The sequence below is a fragment of the Heptranchias perlo genome, unplaced genomic scaffold, assembly GCF_035084215.1.
Source record: "Heptranchias perlo isolate sHepPer1 unplaced genomic scaffold, sHepPer1.hap1 HAP1_SCAFFOLD_70, whole genome shotgun sequence".
Lineage (NCBI taxonomy): Eukaryota > Metazoa > Chordata > Chondrichthyes > Hexanchiformes > Hexanchidae > Heptranchias > Heptranchias perlo.
Window position 1 is genome coordinate 2,202,178 of NW_027139729.1, and position 20,852 is coordinate 2,223,029.

The following is a 20,852-nucleotide window of genomic DNA, read 5'->3' on the forward strand; positions in this document are numbered from 1 at the left end:
GCCTTTATCTCGAGGCCTGGAATACAAAGGGGAGGAAGTGACGCTTCAGTTCTACAGAGCCTTGGTCAGAGCCCATCTGGAGTACTGCTCCTCACCAAGGATATATTGGCCTTGGAGGGCGGACAGTGCGGATTCACCAGAATGACACTGAGGCTTGAAGGGTCAAATTAATGAGGACCGGTTGTATTCCCTTGGTTTGCATTCCCTTGAGTTTAGAAGGTTGAGAGGTGATCTGATCCAGATATTTAAAATTATAAAGGGATTCGATAGGGTAGAAATAGAAACTATTTTCTCTGGTAGGGGAATCCATAACAAGAGGGCATAAACTTAAATTTAGAGTTAGGGCGTCCAGGAGTGAAATCAGGAATCTCTTTTTCACACAAGGGTAGTGGAAATCTGCGCAGGCTGATTGAAGTGGACCCTGTGATATAACAGAATTTTCTGTCCTGTCAGCCTTGGACATCTTGTAGATCCATCTTTCAAAAAGGTGGAGGAACTCAGTTCTAAGATGGATTCCACTTACTTCATCATAAGTCCTCAATCACCTTGTCTTATCATCGAGATATCAAGAACGAGAAAGACTGTGTTAAAAAGAAAGCTGATTTATTTGACACTTTTACAGAATTCTAATACTGCAATCCTGTTAAATGGATTATTAACATCAGAAACAATCCCCAACTGCCAGAATGAACAGGGTTGAGTCCTGCATGTGATTAACAGCAGTAATAACAGCAGAACCCTGCAGTCAGATGTGAACTCGCTGGTGTATTAGTAGGCTGGATGACAGAGTGAATCCTTTCCCACACACAGAGCAGGTGAACGGCCTCTCCCCAGTGTGAATACGTTGGTGTCTCAGTAGATCCCTTGTTCTTTTAAAGTTCTTCCCACAGTCAGAACATTGAAAGGGTCTCTTATCAGTGTGAACATGTTGATGTTCAATGAGGTAGGATGAACGAGTGAATCCCTTCCCACACACAGAGCAGGTGAACGGCCTCTCCCCATTGTGAATATGTTGGTGTGTTTGCAGGTTGGATGACTGACTGAATCTCTTCCCACACTCAGTGCAGGTGAACGGCCTCTCCCCAGTGTGAGTACGTTGGTGTGTCAGTAGATCCTTTTTTCTTTTAAAGCTCTTCTCACAGTCAGAACATTTAAAAGGTCTCTTATCAGTGTGAACGAGTTGATGTGTCAGAAGGCTGGATGACTGAGTGAATCCCTTCCCACACACGGAGCAGGTGAACGGACTCTGGCCAGTGTGAATTCGCTGGTGTCTCAGCCGGTGGGATGATCGAGTGAATCTCTTCCCACACACGGAGCAGGTGAATGGCCTCTCCCCAGTGTGAACTCGCTGGTGTATCAGTAGACTGGATGACTGAGTGAATCCCTTCCCACAAATGGAGCAGGTGAACGGCCTCTCCCCAGTGTGAGTGCGTTGGTGTGTCAGCAGATCACTTTTTCTTTTAAAGCTCTTCTCACAGACAGAACATTTAAAAAGTCTCTTATCAGTGTGAACAAGCTGATGTTCAATAAGGCTGGATGACTGAGTGAATCCCTTCCCACACACGGAGCAGGTGAACGGCCTCTCCCCAGTGTGAACTCGCTGGTGTGTCAGCAGGTTGGATGACTGAGTGAATCCCTTCCCACACTCAGTGCAGGTAAACGGCCTCTCCCCAGTGTGAGTGCGTTGGTGTGTCAGCAGCTCATTTCTGCTTTTAAAACTCTTGTCACAGTGAAAATATTTGATAGGTCTCTTATCAGTGTGAACAAGTTGATGTTCAATGAGGCTGGATGACTGAGTGAATCTCTTCCCACACATGGAGCAGGTGAACGGCCTCTCCCCAGTGTGAACTCGCTGGTGCGTCAGCAGGTGGGATGACTGAGTGAATCCCTTCCCACACACGGCGCAGGTGAACGGCCTCTCCCTAGTGTGTCTGCGTCGATGAGTTTCCAGCTGGGACGGGTAATTGAATCCCTTCCCACAGTCCCCACATTTCCACGGTTTCTCCATTGTACGGGTGTCCTTGTGTCTCTCCAGGTTGGACGATCAGGTGAAGCCTCGTTCACACACAGAACACGTGTGCGGTTTCTCCCCGCTGTGAATGGTGCGATGTTTTTTCAGGTGGTGGAACTGGTTAAAGCTCTTTCCACAATCAGTGCACTGGAGTTTACAGAAGTCCTCACAGTGAATACAGAATAGAAATTCAGAACAGGCAATTCCAGTTCCTATGGAACATTCTTCCTGCTCATTCCCCCAGACTGTAAATTCCCGTCTCACACACTCACCCTACTCCCTCTGCTGAAACCCAAACCTATCGCACCATCGCCAACATTTGGGTTGGGTTGGAGGCCTTGAATCTGAGTTGGGAAATATAATTGGAGAAACATCATTCAATTTAGAAAGTAAACTATTCAAAATCAAACAACATGGATTACGGTAATTATTATAGTCCTTTCACGCCAAGTGGGAAACAGGTGATGCCTGGGCTGTGGCTGAGTGTTTGTGCCTGGTTACACAGCGTGTCCCTCTCTCTCCGCTTCAAATGCGCTTCTTTTCGCTCACGGCCTCATTCACACATCCAACTGACTGAAGCCCTTTAAAGCTCCTCTGAAGCCGTCGTTTGTTTCTTTACTTGACCCATTACCACCCTCCTTGCCTTGCACCATCATCCCTTTTTTTGCTTTATCACTCCTGCCCTCCACACGATCACAGACCTTCGCTATTATTCTTTCCCTCCCCGCCCCCTCTTTCCCTGCCTCTCTCCTTGCTTAAAAACTGTTAATTCTTAGACTTCTTCAATTTCTGACAGAACCTTAACACTAATCTGAAACGTTAACTCTGTTTCATTCTCCACGGATGCTGCCCGACTTGCTGAGGATGTCCAGCATTTTCTCTTTATATTTCACATTTCCAGCATCCGCAGTATTTTGCTTTTGATTGGTTAAACCTCGACCTTCGAAACCCCATCGCTGAAATATCGGCGTGAGTTATACAATGGCGGATAACCTTACCCAAAATGCCCCGCGCGGTAGAATACGGTCTATCTCAATTCGAAGGGGAGCAGCGCGCAGGAGCAAGAAGGTCCAATGACCGGAGCATGCGCGGTGCTGGTCCCGGACACTGAGCTGGGCCGCGCGGAGTCTGAGCAACTCTGAGTGCGGCTCAGACGCTGAATCACAGCCGGGGTGCCCGGCGGACCGGCGGACGGGCGGGCGGGCGGGGAGCCCCTGGCAACATTAAAACCCTCACCCAGCGCCTCCCCCTTCATACCCGCCGCTTCCCGGTTTCTTCTCCCGTTTCCACCGAGTCCGACTCGCAACAAACTCCAGGAGCAACGCGCTCCCAGAATGCAGGCGGGCCTGGGGAGCATGCGCAGTCTGAACGGAAATATCAGCGCCTTGGAGATAGAGGGGTATCTGGGGCGCGGGGGATTGTGGTGCCTTCGGCCGCCATTAGTCGCCGTGCTGCGGTGAGTGTTTTTTTGCCCGTGTCGCGCACAGAACCGTGTCGAGAAATGCGGACTGAGGAGTTCAGAGCCGGTTTGCTGAACAGACACTGATCGTACAATGTAGAACAGTGTTTCTCAAACCTTTTTCCTCGTGACCCGATGGAAGAAAAGCACTTCCCTCAGGGACCCAAATCAATAATATCTTCTGACTGGAGTTTTCATCAAATCTCAATAAAGGTCAGGACATGCTCGCTCTTCTCTTCACTTCACTTCAAGTATTAACTAAAATTAGACATCGACGTTACTTGAAAAACATTTTAAATACAGTATAAATACAGTAAAAGATCAGGATCAGTTTTACTTAATTAATATGACAGGTGAGTCTGCCTGTTGTTCATGATCTCGTTCCAATCTGGATCAAGAGATGAAAGCGCTCCACGCATATCAGATGCGCTGTTGAGTCGGTTTCTTTCTCTTGTTTTTAACCTTCTCAAAGTTGAAAATCCCAGTTCGCACATGTCGGTTGTTGTGAACGGCAGCAACAACAGAACACTAATCTTACGTAATAGTGGATAATCTTTGAAAGCATTGATCCAAAAAGAAGACAAACTGAATGACTTGTGGCGTGTTTTCAGTGTGCTCACAGGTGAGTCGCACCAACTCGTTTTCTTGCTCAGGCATCAAGTTTAGCTTCAATATTGATTCAGGATTTTCGAAAGCAAAAGTATCTTTCACCCAACGCTTTTCCATCAAATTTTCAAAACCCTCTGCAGGGAAGTAGCGATCAAAATGGTCAGACAGAGCAGCGAGATGTAACTGTATGACACATTTCATTTCATTCCTTTTATCTTCATTGATGCTGTTCTCTCCACCCCAGAGGGCTGTGGATGTTCAGTCGTTTAGTGTATTCAAGATTGAGTTTGATAGATTTTTGGACAAGGCAATCAAGGGATATGGGGACAGGGCGGTAAAGTGGGGATGAGGTTGAAGATCAGCCATGATCTGTTGAATGGTGGAGTAGGCTCGAGGGGCCGAATGGCCTACACCTACTCATATTTCATGTGTTATTATCCTGAAAGAGGTGCGGTGCCCAGAGCTGAACACAGTACTCTAAATGAGGTCGAACCAGAGCTCTGTGTAACTGTGACATGACTTCCACTCCTTTTTATTTTATGTCCTTTGAGACAAAGATCAAAATTCTATTACCATATTAACTTATTTTTGCACCTTTTAGTGAATTCTGTACTTGGTCTCATAAATCCCTCTGCTCGTCCACAGTTCCTACTTTCTTGCCAATTAGAAATACTCTGATCTATCTTTTTATGGTCCAAAGTGGATGACCTCACACTTCCCCACGTTGAACTCCATCTGGCACAGTTTCACCCACTCACTGAATCTATCAATGTCCCTTTGCAACTTTCTGCTCACATCTATAATGCTTACTGTGCCTCACAACTTAGTGTCGTCAGCACATTTGGATATAAGGCTCGCTACATAAGAACGTAAGAAATAGGAGCAGGAGTAGGCCATAAGGTCCCACGAGCCCTCTCTGCCATTCAATCAGATCAGGGCTGATCTTGACCTCAACTCCACTCTCCCTCCCTATCCCCATATCTTTTGATTCCCGAGAGTCCAAAAATCTATCGATCTCAGCTTTGAATATACTCAACGACTGAGCATCCACAGCCCTCTGGGGTAGAGAATTCCAAAGATTCACAAATATTTGAGTGCAGAAATCTTTCCTCATGTCGGTCCAAAATGGCCGATCCCTTATCTTGAGACAATGAGCTCCAGTCTTGACTCTCCAGTCAGGGGAATCAGCCTGTCAGCATCTACCCTGTCAAGCCGTCTAAGAATGCTATACATTTCAATGCGCTCACCTCTCATTCTTCTAAACTGCACAGAATATAGGCCAATTTTACACAATATTTCCTCATACTACAATTGCAGCAAGAACTCCTTACTCTTATATTCCAACACCCTTGCAATAAAGGCTAACATATCATTTCCCTTCCTCACTCTCATTGGACCCTTTGTAGCTCACTATTTCCAGCATGTTTTTCCTCTATTCCGTCGATAGGGAAAAGAAATGAACGTTGAAAACATTTTACTATCATTACACCCGTTAATGTTTTGGAAGCAATATCCAACGGAACTGCATCAAATTCGATTGCAAACTTCGAGTTTCTGAAGGAAATAAACTAATAAGAATAATTAATTGCGATGGCCGGGAATCGAACCCGGAACAACTGCTTGGAAGGCAGCTATGCTCACCACTATACCACCATCGCTACACATTAGTGGTAATAAAAGAGTTCCCAAATATCAGAGCCTGAACAGAAACTGCAGACTGTTGGATTTTGTTCTTCATTTTTCCTGGTTTCTGACGGATCCTTTCTCGCTCTGTTGCAGTTCCCGTTTCCGCCCAGTCGATGTCGCCAACCCCCCAATCAATGGAAATTACACAACAGCCAGTAATTCTTCACCTGATATCGGCCGCATCACCCATTCAGTGAGGTTAAATAATTACATTAAATCATTACGGAGACCTGACTACCAGCTGGGCACGAATGGCTGCTTAACATTCAAGTCTATAAGATCTTTAGAAAGGACAGAGAAGTCGGGAAAGGAGGGGGAGCAGCAATATTACTAAAGGACAATATTACAGCAGTTGAAAGATAGAATATCAGTGAGGGTGAGCGGGCAGTGAAAACACTCTGAGAGACCCATCACAAGTGGCCCCACTGTACTACTCCAGATGGTACAAGAAGGGCGAGTGCGGAAGGATTTCTTCATTCGTTGTGAAAGTGTTTGTGAGATTGTGGAAATGTCTGGAAGAGGAAAAACCGGCGGTAAAGCTCGGCCAAGGCCAAGTCCAGCTCATCCCGGGCCGGACTGTAATTCCCTGTGGGCCGTGTTCACAGGCTCCTGCGAAAGGGGAACTGCGCAGAACGTGTGGGTGCCGGAGCCCCGGTCTATCTGGCTGCTGTGCTCGAGTATCTGACGGCTGAAATCCTCGAGCTGGCCGGCAACGCGGCCCGCGACAACAGGAAGACCCGCATCATCCCCAGACACCTGCAGCTGGCCATCCGCAACGACGAGGAGTACAACAAGCTGCTGGGACGGGTGACCATCGCTCAGGGCGGGGTGCTGCCTAATATCCAGGCCGTGCTACTGCCGAAGAAAACCAGCAATGTGAGCACCAAGAGCAAGTAAAGCGGCCAAGATTTAATCTGATAACCCAAAGTACAGGACCAGCCTTATGGATATCTTTGAAGAAGGAACAGAATGTGTGGACAAGTTCAATGCAGTAGATGCAATATATTTGGATTTTCCGAAGGCCTTCGATAAGGTACCGCATTGCAGACTCATGGCTAAGTTCAGAGCACGTGGAGTCAGGGGACAGGTGGTCGAAAGGATAGCAAGTTGGCTACAAAACAGAAAACTATGAATAGAGGTTAAGGGTCGCTACTGAGACTGGCAAAAGGTGGGACGTGATGTTCCAGTTGCTGGGACCACTGTTCTTCACAATTTACATTAACAATTTGGATTTGGGAATCGGAAGTAGAATTCCAAAATTTGTGGACGACAACAAATTGGGGGATGTAGTAAAGACAAAGGGAGAATGCATCAAAATGCAAGAGGACATTAATAAACTTACAGAATGAAGAATAAGGAGGTCACACACTGCTTGGATAATAAGAGTCTAAACGGGATAGAGGAGCAAAGGGATCTGGTGGTACAGATATACAAATTACAAGAAGTAGCGACGCAGGTCAATAAGTTCATAAAAAGGAAACTCAAACACCCGGATTCACTTCTTGAGAGATAGAATTGAGAAGTAAAGAAGTTATCTTAAACTTGTATGGAAACTTGGTTCGACCAAACTTGGAGTATTGTGCACAGTTCTGTTCTCCATATTTTAGAAAGGACGGAGAGGGATTGGAGAAGGTGCAAAAATGAATCTCATGATATGAGAAATGAGAGGATATTCTTATCAGGAAATGCTGAACAGACTGGGGGTCTTTTCTCTGGGAAAGAGAAGGCTGAGGGGTGACCTGATTGAGGTCTTACGATAGGGTTTCATTGAGTAGACATAGAGAAAATGTTTCCACTTGTGCGGAGTCCAAAACTAGAGGTAATAAATATAAAATAGTCGCTAATAAATCCAATAGGGAATTCAGGAGAAACTGCTTTACCCAAAGAGTGGTTAGAATGTGGAAAACGCTACCACAAGGAATAGTTCAGACAAATTGCACAGGTGCATTTAAGGGGAAGCTAGATTAACACATGAGGAAGGAAGGAATCGAAGGGTATTCTGATAGAGTTAGATGAAGTAGGGAGGGAGGAGGCTCGTGTGGAGCATAAACGCCGGCACAGACCAGTTGGGCCGAATGGCCTGTTTCGGTGCCTTAGCTTCGATGTAACTCGATGTAAAGGCTCTTTTCAGAGCCACCCACCGTATGTGTGAAAGGGCTGGTTACTGTCTGAAGGGAGACGCTGATATCATGACACCAGTGTTACTTTGAGCTGCTTTTGTCTCGTTGTAGACGAGGTGAGGTATTAATGGGACTGGAGTCAGGGCACCGACCACAGTCCGGTACTTTAAACGGTAACTTATGGACCCCAGTCCACACATCACCAGATTTCTTGTATTTATTTAAACTACTTGCCATGCTGGGCTCGTAAAGCATCACCAGAACTGCTCGACTAACCTTTCTACATCTGTGAGATTCAGCGCTTCGCTCCGTTTCTGTTCTATTTTGTTGGATTATTTGCATAAATCATCAAACACACTGGGGAATCACTGAAATGTAACTCTGTACAGAAACAAATAACAGTGAATTGCCTGGTGCCCAGGAGATCAGAAACATTACTCGCCTTTCCTGATAACAAGTAAACCGTGTTAACAGTCCACCGACCCGCTTTGGTTCCATATGGGGGATTAAACAGAGAAAGTGGGAGAGGAGGAGACAGTCAGAGTGACGGACAGAGCGGAGAGCGGCCTCTGATCTTCCAGCTCCACCTCCAGCTTTCTCCACCCGCCAATTTCAAACCGTTTATCGATAATAGAACCGAAAAACAGCGCTCTGCACAAACCCTTACAGACTCGGGATTCATATTCAAGGATTTCCACAAACCCGGAGCTTTTAAATAAGCCCCGTTACAATTAACAGTCAGTAATATTCCTGCCTAAATACAGTCCCTTCTATAACAAGTCAACCCGCCTCCTTCCATTTCAGTCCCAGACCCGATTCTATCTCCCCACACATTCCCTCCCAGACGGGTTCAGCAGTTTACAAACACCTTATTCCAGCTGATTTAGATGATCTCGTGTGATGGGGTTTGAGTTGTCACGCGGAGTTTCTTCGCCAGTGTTACCGTCTCAGAGAGACTCTTACCCTGAATCTGTGAAAAGAAAATAACCATGAACTGGGACTGGAGCCGAGCACATCCCCAGTTACAGTGAGGCCCGGCCCGGACATCTAATTCTCTCTGTTTTATATCAGACTTTATCCCACCTTCATGCCCAGTACAAGAGCGAGAGAGACACACACTCTGTCAGTCTTACACTTCCTATCAGTGTGTTGATATCACGCTCAATAGCAGTATCCACCTTAATATACAGCAACAGAGAGAGAGGGGGCGACAGACACGGTGAGAGAGAGCGGAGAGACACAGTGCCACAGTATCAGTTGCAGACTGACCTGTAAAGTTCAGTTTTATCCAGAAAAAAACGATTGGAGAGACAGAAGATGCAATCTCATCTCTCACTGATATTGTGCCACAGACAGAAACACTATTAATCCCACACTTAGGGCCAGTGCAGAGAGTGACAAAAACAACGGGCCACATTGAACCCTCTTTTGCCTGTTGCACTATATTCGGTTTTACAGCTCAGGGCCTTTCAGTATTACTCTCAGTGACCGAGAGTTTCACTCTGATTAAATTAATCTGGGACTGGTGCTGACTGATATTAATCCCACACGCTCCCAACAGACACACCGACTCAATCTTTCCTCTTATTTTCTACAAGATTGGATTGAGAAATCCTCCCTCCAGTTTCTTCCTCTTGCATCAGTTTTATCAGGAAAGAGTCCAAGAATGAACAGAACCCATTGGCTCATTCCACAGCCGCTCACTTTATCACTGAAAGGCCCTTTACCATCAAAAGATACCGAGGGAAACAGCAGGGATGGAAACATCTAGTTTAATAGTTAGAGATTGTAAAGTCAGTCTGGATTCCAGCGTTAGGCACTGGTGGAATCCCATCTGTTTTCCATTCTGGTGCCTGTTCCTGCACTGCCTGTGGACCCCATTCCCTCTGACCTTTCCCCCAGACTCACTTCCTTTGCTCAGACTCGGAAAAATTCCAATTGGGGAAAGTTTCCATCGATTTTTGTATTGGGAATTAAACCAGATATCTGCGCATGCGCGGCTCAGCCCCGCCCCCAGCGATGGTCGTCAGTGAACGGAAGAGCGCATGCGCGCTGCCCTCCCCCAGCTCGGCCTGTGGGCGCCATTCCCTCAGTGAGCGGAAGAAGATGGTTTAAAACAGCCGGGAATGGAGAGATCACGGCCCCCGGGGGAAGGGAGCAAAGAGCAGCCTCGTTACAGCAGCTCATCGCTTCGGGACCGTGTCCGCAGATGGGCTCAGAGATCGGCATTGAGTCCGGGGGAAGGTCAGGTGGAGTCCGGGGGCTGTTTGTAAGAGGCGGAGTGGATCAGGAACTGGTCCCGGAACATGGAGTGAGCGGGGGAAGGGAGAGGTCATTCTCGGGCTGTGTGTGAACAGGGTGTGTCCAGGGGAAGGAAGACAGAATGGGAAGAACCTGCTATTTAAAATCATTGCTGCTTTCTCTCCCCAAACCAGTAGTGAATGTTCCTGGTTTAGTTCCAGTCTCACCCTGTTACTGGACAGTGAACAGTCAGGATGTGGGGAGTTATACAAGCAGTATCTATTGCAGGCAGCAGGTGAGAAGTGTGAAGGACACATTTTAAACAGCGGTTGTTTGGTTTGGGGTGAACGGCTAGTCCCATGGGAGAGGAGTTGAGAAACCTGACCTGTACAAAGGTCCCTGCCCCATCGGGTAGTCCCATTCACGGATCAGTGGAGGGGTTGTGTTGTGTCTGGATGTCACTAAATTGTTATAAAATCGTCCAACACACCGGGTGTGCAGAAGCTGAGTGGTGCAGTACTGCAGTGGAGTCAGACACTGACACTGTTTGTATCACTGGTTTTTATTTGTGGATATTCAAAATGATCATTAACAGAGATATTAAACTGATCACTTTTGTATTTTCTACCTCACCTGTTCCTGAGTAATAAGAGATAATTTTCTTTCCACAGGCAAATCCTTGAAGGATCCAGAATAAATGTGATGTTTCCTCCACCCGAGGCACCAGAAACAGTGCAGCCAGCTCCTTCTCACAAACAGTAAGTACATTATCACACACACAGAGCACGGAGTCACAGACAGGTCATCAGTTCCACAGTCTCAGACAGCAGAAGTAGTCAGTACCACACTGATCCCAAGACCCAGAGACACATTTTCAATCCAACCATCAAACAGAGCAGGTGAAGTCGATACTGTTCCATTTCTCCCAAACTCAGTTCCGCTGACAGGGAAATATAAAAATCCCAGTCAAAATCACACTCTCAGATTGAAAGGCACTGTGTCAATCTCACAATTGGGCAACATTAAATACCAGATAGAAATCACACATGGTACCCGATTGAAAGGGACAGAATGAACCCCAATAATGTACCCTGAGATTCCAATTGAATACCACCCACAACTCACAAATGTGAGTTTAATACATGCAGTATCCATTCGATTAATGTATCATGAGGTACAAACTGCAGACATGTCCAAAACTCATGTAGAGTATCAGACTGAGAAATGTTGTGACAGTCGAACCTGAGAAACAAATGAGAAACCAGTTTATAATACACATAGTATGAGATGTAAAGACACAGTATCAATTCTATTAGTGCACACTGAGATACACATTACATACCAGTCCAAAAATCTCATACAATATTAGACTGAAAGGCACAGTATCGATTACAATAGTACAGACTGAGCTGCACATTATATACCAATTCCAAAATCACTATATCAGTTTGAAATATATGTTATCATTCACAATAGTACACAAAGATATTGATTTAATAGTAGTCCAAAAAGCACACAAATTATCTGATTAACAACCTCTAGCACCAAATCCTAAAGTATATCCATATTTACCAATTAAATGAAAAAACTATTTAAACATGAAGATATTAAAGCTGCAGTATTGAACACCATAATGTAATCTGAGACAATAATTATAGACAGATGCAGAATAAATCTCACACTCTTATGGTACCAATGTTGACAGAGAATGTATCCCAAACTCTCATAATGTACCAGAGACTGGCAGATAAAGTATGAATCCCACACTCACACAGCATCAGAGACTGTATATATCAAATGAATCGCAAACTCAAACACACTACTGACAAGATACACAATGAATCCCACACAGTATCACGGACTGAGAGATACAAAATGAATCTCTCAGTCACCTACATTAGTGCAGGCTGAGTTACAAATTAGGGACCAGTCCACAAATCTCATTGTCAGATTGAAAGATACAGTATCAATTCCATTAGTGCAGACTGAGCTACATATTAATTACCAATACAAAAGACCAATGCAGATTCAGACTGAAATATACAGTATTCCATTTATGCAGACTGAGCAACACATTGTATATAAGTTCAACATGTCACCATGTCAGTTTGGAAGATACACTGTATCACAATTGTGTTCACATTGATGCAGATTTAATAGTAGCCAAAAAGTGCAGTGATTCTCTGATTATAATCTACAGCATCACATTTTAACGTATATAATTACCTACCACTTAAATACTGGGAAAAATTATTTATACATTTATGTATTAAAGATACAGGTTTGAATGCCATGCTGTGAAATGAGATACAAATTGGATACAGATAAAGAATGAATCTCATACTCAGATCCAGTGCCAGAGACTGACATATAGAATGAATCCCTCACTCACACAATGTACCACTGACTGACAGATACAGAATGAATCCCACACTCACATACAGTAGCACAGACTGACAGATACAGTATATATATCACTCATATACAGTATCAGAGATTGATGGAAATGGAATGAATGTCTCACTCACATGCAGCACCAGAGACTGACAGATATGGAATTAATCCCAAATTCACACACGGTGCCAGAGACTGACAGGAACAGAATGAATCTCATTCAGATACAGTACAAGGGGCTGACATATATAGACTGAATCCCACACACACACACAGTACCACAGGCTGACAGAATCAGAATGAATCACAAAGTACCACAGTCAGTCAAATACAGAATGAATCTCTAAGTCAAATCACTGCAGACTGAGTTACACACAACATGCCAGTCCAAAAATCTTAGTGTCAGATTGAAAGATAATGTATCAATTCCATTAGTGCAGACTGAGCCAAACATTATATAGCAGTCCAACACTGTCAGACCATATCAGACTCAAAGATACAACATCAATTCCATTAGCATGTACTGAGCTAAATGTTACACACCAGTCCAAAAATCTCATACAGTAACAGACTGATAGATACATTATCAATTCTATTAGTGCAGGCTGAGCTATATATTACATTCCAGTCCAAAAATCTCAGTGTCAGACTGAGATACAGAATTAATTCCATTATTATAGACTGAGCTACACATTATATACCAGTTAAATAATTTCACCATGGAGAGATTGAAAGGTACATTATCATTCACAACAGAGTTCAGAGATGAAGATGTAATACACTCACAAACATTGTTTGATTAAAGAAAATCCAAAAGTGTATCAATATTTACAAATTAAACACTTGATAAAAAACGGCATATACTTTAAAGTATTAAAGATATAGTTTCAAATACAATAATATAAACTGAAATAAGAACACAGAATGAATCCAGACTTGCACATTGTCTCAGAGACTGAATTATAGAATAAAACCCAGACTGAGATAAATTGGCTGAGACTGACAGATACAGAATGTATCCTAAACTCATATACAGTATCAGAGACTGACAGATACAGAATAAAGCCCACATTCACATGCAGCACCAGAGACAGACAGAAACAGAATGAATCCCACACTCACACACAGTACCAGAGACAGACAGAAACAGAATGAATCCCACACTCACACACAGTACCAAAGGCAGACAGATACAGAATAAACCCCATACACATGTGCAGTACCAGATACAGACAGGTACAGAATAAACCCCACACTTATATACAGTATCAGAGACTGAAAAATACAGAATAAACCGCACACTCATATACAGCACCAGAGACAGACAGAAGCAGAATAAACCTGACACTCGCATACAGTACCCGTTACAGACAGATACAGAATAAACCCCACACACGTACAGTACCACAGACTGACAGGCACAGAATGAATCCCACACGCACACACAGTACCAGAGACTGACAGATACAGAATAACCCTCACATTCATATACAGTACCAGAAACAGACAAATAAAGAATAAACCCCACACTCATTTGCAGTACCAGAGACAGACAGATACAGAATGAATCCCAAATTCACACAAGGTACCAGAGACTGACATACACTGAATAAACCCCACACTCACATGCAGCACCAGAGACTGACAGATACAGTATATACCCCCCACTCATTTGCAGCTCAAGAGACTGACAGATACAGAATAAATCCCACACTCATATACAGTACCAGAGACTGACAGATACAGAATAAACCCCAAACACATCTACAGTATCAGAGACACAAAATTACAGAATAAACCCCACACTGACACACAGTTCCAGAGACTGACAGATACAGAATAAACCTCACACTCATGTACAGTATCAGAGACTGACTTATACAGAATGAATCTTATACTCACACACAGTACCAGAGACTGACAGATACAGAATAAAGCCCAACCTCATATACTGTACCAGAGACAGATAAATACAAAATAAACAACAAACACATCTACAGTATCGGAGATATACAGACAGAGAATAAACCCCACACTCACACACAGTACCAGAGACAGACACAGAATAAAAGCTACACTCACACACAGTACCAGTGACAGACAGATACAGAATAAAACCTACACTCACACACAGTACCAGAGCCTGATAGATACCGAATGAATCCCACACTCACACACAGTACCAGAGACAGACAGGCACAGAATAAACCCCACACTCACACACAGTACCAGAGAGTGAAAAATACAGAATAAACACCAAAGTCTTGTACAGGATCAGAGACTGACAGATACAGAATAAACCCCACAATCATGTAAAGTGCCAGGAAAAATTGTTTGGTTAGTGAGTGTCTGTAAATGAAGGAAACATGTTGTCTGGTAAGGAAGTGTCGATGCATGAAGGAAAAACGGTGAAGGGTCAGGGAATATCTATAAATGAAAGAGAAATGGTGACAGGTCAGGGATTGTCTATAAATGAAGGTGAAATGGTTTCTGGTAAGGGAGTATTATAAATGGGAGAAGACATGGTGACAGGTCAGGGAGTGTCGAAAAATGAAGGCGAAATGGTGACGGGTGACGGAGTGTCTATAAAGGAGGGAGAAATGGTGACAGATGAGGCAGAGTCTGTAAATGATGGAGAAATGGTGACTTGTCAGAGGGTGTCTGTAAATGAAGGGGGAATGGTGACTGGTCCGGGAGTGTCTGTAAATGAAGGAGGAATGGTGATTGGTCCGGGAGTGTCTGTAAATGAAGGAGGAACGGTGATTGGTCCGGGAGTGTCTGTAAATGAAGGCGAAATGGTGACTGGTCCGGGAGTGTCTGTAAATGAAGGAGGAACGGTGATTGGTCCGGGAGTGTCTGTAAATGAAGGAGGAACGGTGATTGGTCCGGGAGTGTCTGTAAATGCAGGAGGAACGGTGATTGGTCCGGGAGTGTCTGTAAATGAAGGCGAAATGGTGACTGGTCCGGGAGTGTCTGTAAATGAAGGAGGAACGGTGATTGGTCCGGGAGTGTCTGTAAATGAAGGAGGAATGTTGACTGGTCCGGGAGTGTCTGTAAATGAAGGAGAATTGTTGACAGGTCAGGTCGTGTCCATATCTGAAGGAGAAACAGTGATGGGTCAGGGAGCGTCTATTAATGAAGGGAAATGCTGACGGGTCAGGGAGAGTTTGTCAATGAAGGAGAAATGCTGAAGGGTCAGGAAGCGTCTATAAATGTAGGAGAAATTGTGTTTGATCAGGGAATGTCTGAAAATGAAGGCGAAATGGTGACTGGTCAGGGGGTTTCTGTAAATGAAGGCGAAATGGTGACTGGTCAGGGGGTGTCTGTAAATAAAGGAGGAATGGTGATTGGTCAGGGGGTGTCTGCAAATGAAGGAGAAATGGTGACTGGTCAGGGGGTGTCTGTAAATGAAGGAGGAACGGTGACTGGTGCGGGAGTGTCTGCAAATGAAGGCGAAATGGTGACTGTCAGGGAGAGTCTGTAAATGAAGGAGGAACGGTGATTGGTCAGGGAGTGTCTGTAAATGCAGGAGAATTGTTGACAGGTCAGGTCGTGTCGACATCTGAAGGACAAAAAGTGATGGGTCAGGGAGTGTCTATTAATGAAGGGACATGCTGACGGGTCAGGGAGAGTTTGCAAATGAAGGAGAAATGCTGAAGGGTCAGGGAGCGTCTATAAATGTAGGAGAAATTGTGTTTGATCAGGGAGTGTCTGAAAATGAAGGAGAAATTGTGATAGGTCAAGGAAAATCTTTAAATGAAGGAGAAATGGTGACTGGTCAGGGAGAGTCTGTCGCCAAAATTGGGAGATATCACAGATGGACGGCATACAGGCAGCTATAGGGAGGGACATTGTGTGGAAATGAGGGGCAGAGCATATACACACAGCCAGAGTCAGCATATTCAGGAGAGGAGAGGGGAATCAGTGAGTGTAGAACTGAATCCAACCAGAGTCAGCAACTTCAGGGGAGGAGAGGGAGGGGAACCAGTGAGTGTAGAACTGAACCCAGTCAGAGTCAGCACCTTCAGGGGAGGAGAGGGAGGGGAACCACTGAGTGAAGAACTGAACCCAGTCACAGTCGGGATCTTCAGGAGAGAGAGAAAACTTAAATAGAAGGAAAAATGTTGGAGGTTGTTAGCGTGGATTTTGGAGTCTGGTTCTATAGTTTTATCAGTTCGTTATGAAATGTCCTTTGTATTCCCAGACTGTAAGCCAGTTCTGGAATGTACAAACTCAACACTTTTAACTGTCTTTCCCACAGTCACAGAATCCATTTTATTTAATAGTGTCCCTTTGTTTAATAGAATCCATTTTGTTTAATAGAGTCCATTTTATTAGTAGTCAAGCGTTATATTTAAGCTTTTAATTAAGGTTAGTCTAATCAACACAAAGCGCATTTCAGTGTGGTTTTAGGGTAAATACCACTGTCGTGTACCCATAAGTCACTTCATCGTTGCCTTTAATTCAACAGTCCAAAATCCACGCTAACAGATGACATCTGCAGTACATATGGTAACTGGATTGTGGAACAGACACGAGAGAACCTAGCCCAGATACAGGCAGGGGAAGTACCCTTATGAATAACGAATCAACAAACTGAGGGTGAGCCTGACCTGTGGGCATGATGGAGGTGGTACCTCCAAGTGGCTGTTACCAAACAAGAACATCACCCCTTGCCAATTCAGGGCAATGGTGCGAGTGTACCCCACTCAAGTGGAGTGTAAACCTGACGGAGGAAGGCTCCTAGGGTTGGTACTAGTAATAGTGGTAATGGCACCCGAAACCCAAGGACGAGAGGTGTAACAAGAATATTGGGGTAATGAAGGACGGAATGCACATATCCCATCACAATATGTTACCATATGCTGAAAAAAAAAATATTTAAAGGGAATTTGGCTGGAACAAAATTAAAGGTATGTGTTACTGGACATGCTGTCACTGTATGTCCACATAGTGGTGGACACAGCCCAGAAGCACAGGGTGGGATAATTTACAACAGAAATGCGTATGTGCCGCCTCAACAGCCGAATAGCATAAAGATAGGGCACTTTGCACCCAAAATCTGTAACATGTAACCTGAGAGTTACGGGTTAGGCATACGCACAGAACATCACGGAAGTTAAATACCCGAAAGGCTGTGTATTAAATGCCCGACCAATGTTGCATGGACTTTGTTAGTATTGGTCTCTATGATTATTAAGCCATAATCATGACCAACAGGGGGATCTGTTAGCGTGGATTTTGGACTGTTGAATTAAAGGCAACGATGAAGTGACTGTTTGGGTACACGACAGTGGTATTTACCCTAAAACCACACTGAAATGCGCTTTGTGTAGATTAGACTAACCTTAATTAAAGGCTTAAATATAACGCTTGACTACTAATAAAATGGACACTATTAAACAAAATGGATTCTATTAAACAAAGGGACACTATTAAACAAAATGGATTCTGTGACTGTGGGAAAGACAGTTAAAAGTGTTGAGTTTGTACATTCCAGAACTGGCTTACAGTCTGGGAATACAAAGGACATTTCACAACGAACTGATAAAACTATAGAACCAGACTGCATGAAACAAAGGCATGCTGTCTTAAGGTGATAATAGTTGTTCGGACTTAATTGGTTAATGCGTAAGCAGTCCGTTGTTGCTATGCGGACTTAATTGGTTAATGTGTAAACTGTCCGTTGTTGCTGTGCGGACTTAATTGGTTAATGTGTGTAATCAAGATTAATGATGTAAAAGCTACTGAAATCTGTATTTCAAAGGTATAAAAAAGCATGACAACCATTTTAAAGTTGAGAAGGTATCTGCGTGCATTGCGGAATGTCCAGTCTTCTCCCAAAGCTTTGTCCAATAAACTGCATGTTGAATCTTTAAGTCTGACTCCGAGTGGTGATTTTTCCCACAACAGAGGTGGTGCGATGGGTTTGGGTTTCAGCAGAGGGAGGAGGGTGAGTGTGTGGACGGGGATTTACAGTCTGGGGGAATGAGCGGGAAGAATGTTCCACAGGAACTGGAATTGCCTGTTCTGAATTTCTATCCTGTATTCACAGTGAGGACTTTTGTTATCTCCTTTTACAGGGTATTACAAGGGGCGGATTTGCAGACGAGAAATTCAAACCAAACATCACGTCAAGATCTGACTCCATTCACCAGCACCTGAAGATTATCGGCCTTAAAATATAGGAGAAATGTTGATCTGTTCTATCTGTGGAAAAGATTTCAAACATCACTGTGACTGGAATAGCAGCAAGACACACACACCCGATTGAGAGTGTTCCAGTGCACTGACTGTGGGAAGAGCTTTCACCAGTTACACAGCCTGAAGAAACATCATACCATTCACAGTGGGGAGAAACGAGACACGTGTTCTCTGTGCAGACGAGACTTCTACTGATCTCCAACGTGGAGAGAGAGAAGGACACCCGCACCATGGAGAAACCGTGGAAATGTGGGGACTGTGGGAGGGGATTCAGTTACTCATCCCGGCTGGAAACACATCGACGCAGACACACTGGAGAGAGGCCGTTCACCTGCTCCGTGTGTGGGAGCGGATTCACTCAGTCATCCCACCTCACTGAACATCAACTTGTTCACACTGATAAGAGACTTTTTAAATGTTCTGTCTGTGAGAAGAGCTTTAAAAGAAAAAGTGATCTGCTGACACACCAACGCACTCACACTGGGGAGACGCCGTTCACCTGCACTGAGTGCGGGAAGGGATTCACTCAGTCATCCAACCTGCTGACACACCAGCGAATTCACACTGGGGAGAGGCCGTTCACCTGCTCCGTGTGTGGGAGCGGATTCACTCAATCTTCCCACCTCATTGAACATCACCTTGTTCACACTGTTAAGAGACTTTTTAAATGCTCTGTCTGTGAGAAAAGCTTTAAAAGAAAAAGTGATCTGCTGACACACCAACGCACTCACACTGGGGAGAGGCCGTTCACCTGCTCCGTGTGTGGGAAGGGATTCACTCGGTCATCCAGCCTACTGATACACCAGCGAGTTCACAGTGGGGAGAGGCTGTTCACCTGCTCCTTGTGTGGGAAGAGTTTCACTCGGTCATCCCACCTGCTGAGACATCAGCAAGTTCACATCGGGGAGAGGCCATTCACCTGCTCCGTGTGTGGGAAGGGATTCGCTCAGTCATCCACCCTGCTGACACACCAGCGAGTTCACACAGGGCAGAGGCCGTTCACCTGCTTCATATGTGGGAAGAGATTCACTCAGTCATCCACCCTGCTGACACACCAGCGAGTTCACACTGGGGAGAGGCCGTTCACCTGCTTCATATGTGGGAAGAGATTCACTCAGTCATCCACCCTGCTGACACACCAGCGAGTTCACACTGGGGAGAGGCCATTCACCTGCTCCGTGTCTGGGAAGGAATTCACTTGTTCATCCGGCCTCAATGAACACCAACTTGTTCACACTGATAAGAGACCCTTTAAATGTTCTAACTGTGAGAAGAGCTTTGAAAGAACTTGGGATCTGCTGAGACATGAACGTATTCACACTGGGGAGAGGCCGATCACCTGCTCTGTGTGTGGGATGGGATTCACTCAATCATCCCACCTGCTGAGTCACCAGCGAGTTCACATGTGACTGCAGGGGTTGGATTCTGCTGTTATTGCTGATGTTAATCACATCCAGGACTGAACCATGTTCATTCTGACAGTTGGGGTTTGTTTCTGATGTTAAACTCCAGCCCAGTTAAAGGGATTATTAATATTCTGTACAAGTGTCAAATTAATCAGCTTTCTTTCAAACACAGTGTGTCCAGTCCTTGATATCTTGATGATAAGAGAAGCAGTTTGAGGACTCATGATGAAGTGAGTGGAATCCATCTTAGAACTGAGTTGCTCCACCATTTTAAAAGATGGATCTACAAATGTCCAACTCTGACAGGACAGAAAATTCTATTATATCACACGGTCCACTTCAATCAGGCTGAGCAGATTTCCACTACCCTTGTGTGGGAAAGAGTTTCCTGATTTCAATCCAAGACACCCGAGCTCTAAATTTAAGTTTATGTCCTCTTGTTCTGGATTCACCGACTGGAGAAAATAGTTTCTATTTCTGCCCTATCGAATCCCTTTATAATTTTAAATATCTGGATCAGATCACCCCTCAACCTTTTAAACTCAAGGGAATGCAAACCAAGTTTATGCAACTGGTCCTTATAATTGAACCCTTCAAGCCCCAGTGGCATTCTGGTGAATTTGCACTGTACCCCCTCCAAGGTCAATATATCCAATATGTCCCAGCACTAACTGTGTGTTTAACAGGACTGAGTGTCCCAGCACTGACTGTGTGTATAACAG

The 20,852-nt window shown here is 44.6% G+C and overlaps 2 protein-coding genes and 1 non-coding gene across 5 annotated transcripts in view; 1 reads left to right on the plus strand and 2 right to left on the minus strand.

The window, feature by feature from the left end:
• Positions 1-20,297, plus strand: part of LOC137318386 (zinc finger protein 16-like) — a 254,149-nt gene extending 233,852 nt beyond the window's left edge. Inside the window, exons 1-3 of one of the 3 annotated variants that reach the window (XM_067981273.1) lie at positions 9,912-10,196; positions 10,798-10,884; positions 18,604-20,297. In XM_067981273.1, coding sequence (XP_067837374.1) covers positions 18,955-20,133 — 1,179 coding nt within the window. In that variant the 5' untranslated portion in view covers positions 9,912-10,196; positions 10,798-10,884; positions 18,604-18,954 and the 3' untranslated portion in view covers positions 20,134-20,297. Of the gene's footprint in view, positions 1-9,911; positions 10,197-10,404; positions 10,885-18,603 lie in introns of those variants that run through there. The other 2 variants (XM_067981274.1, XM_067981276.1) reach the window with 2 other exon arrangements.
• LOC137318385 (zinc finger protein 271-like) lies at positions 603-2,212 on the minus strand. Its single transcript, XM_067981272.1, has one exon. It carries the CDS (start codon positions 2,006-2,008, stop codon positions 746-748), a length of 1,263 nt encoding a protein of 420 aa, XP_067837373.1. The 5' UTR covers positions 2,009-2,212; the 3' UTR covers positions 603-745.
• trnag-ucc (transfer RNA glycine (anticodon UCC)) lies at positions 5,666-5,737 on the minus strand. The gene has a single exon. It is a non-coding gene; the product is annotated as a tRNA-Gly (tRNA).
• Positions 20,298-20,852: the final 555 nt, after the last annotated feature.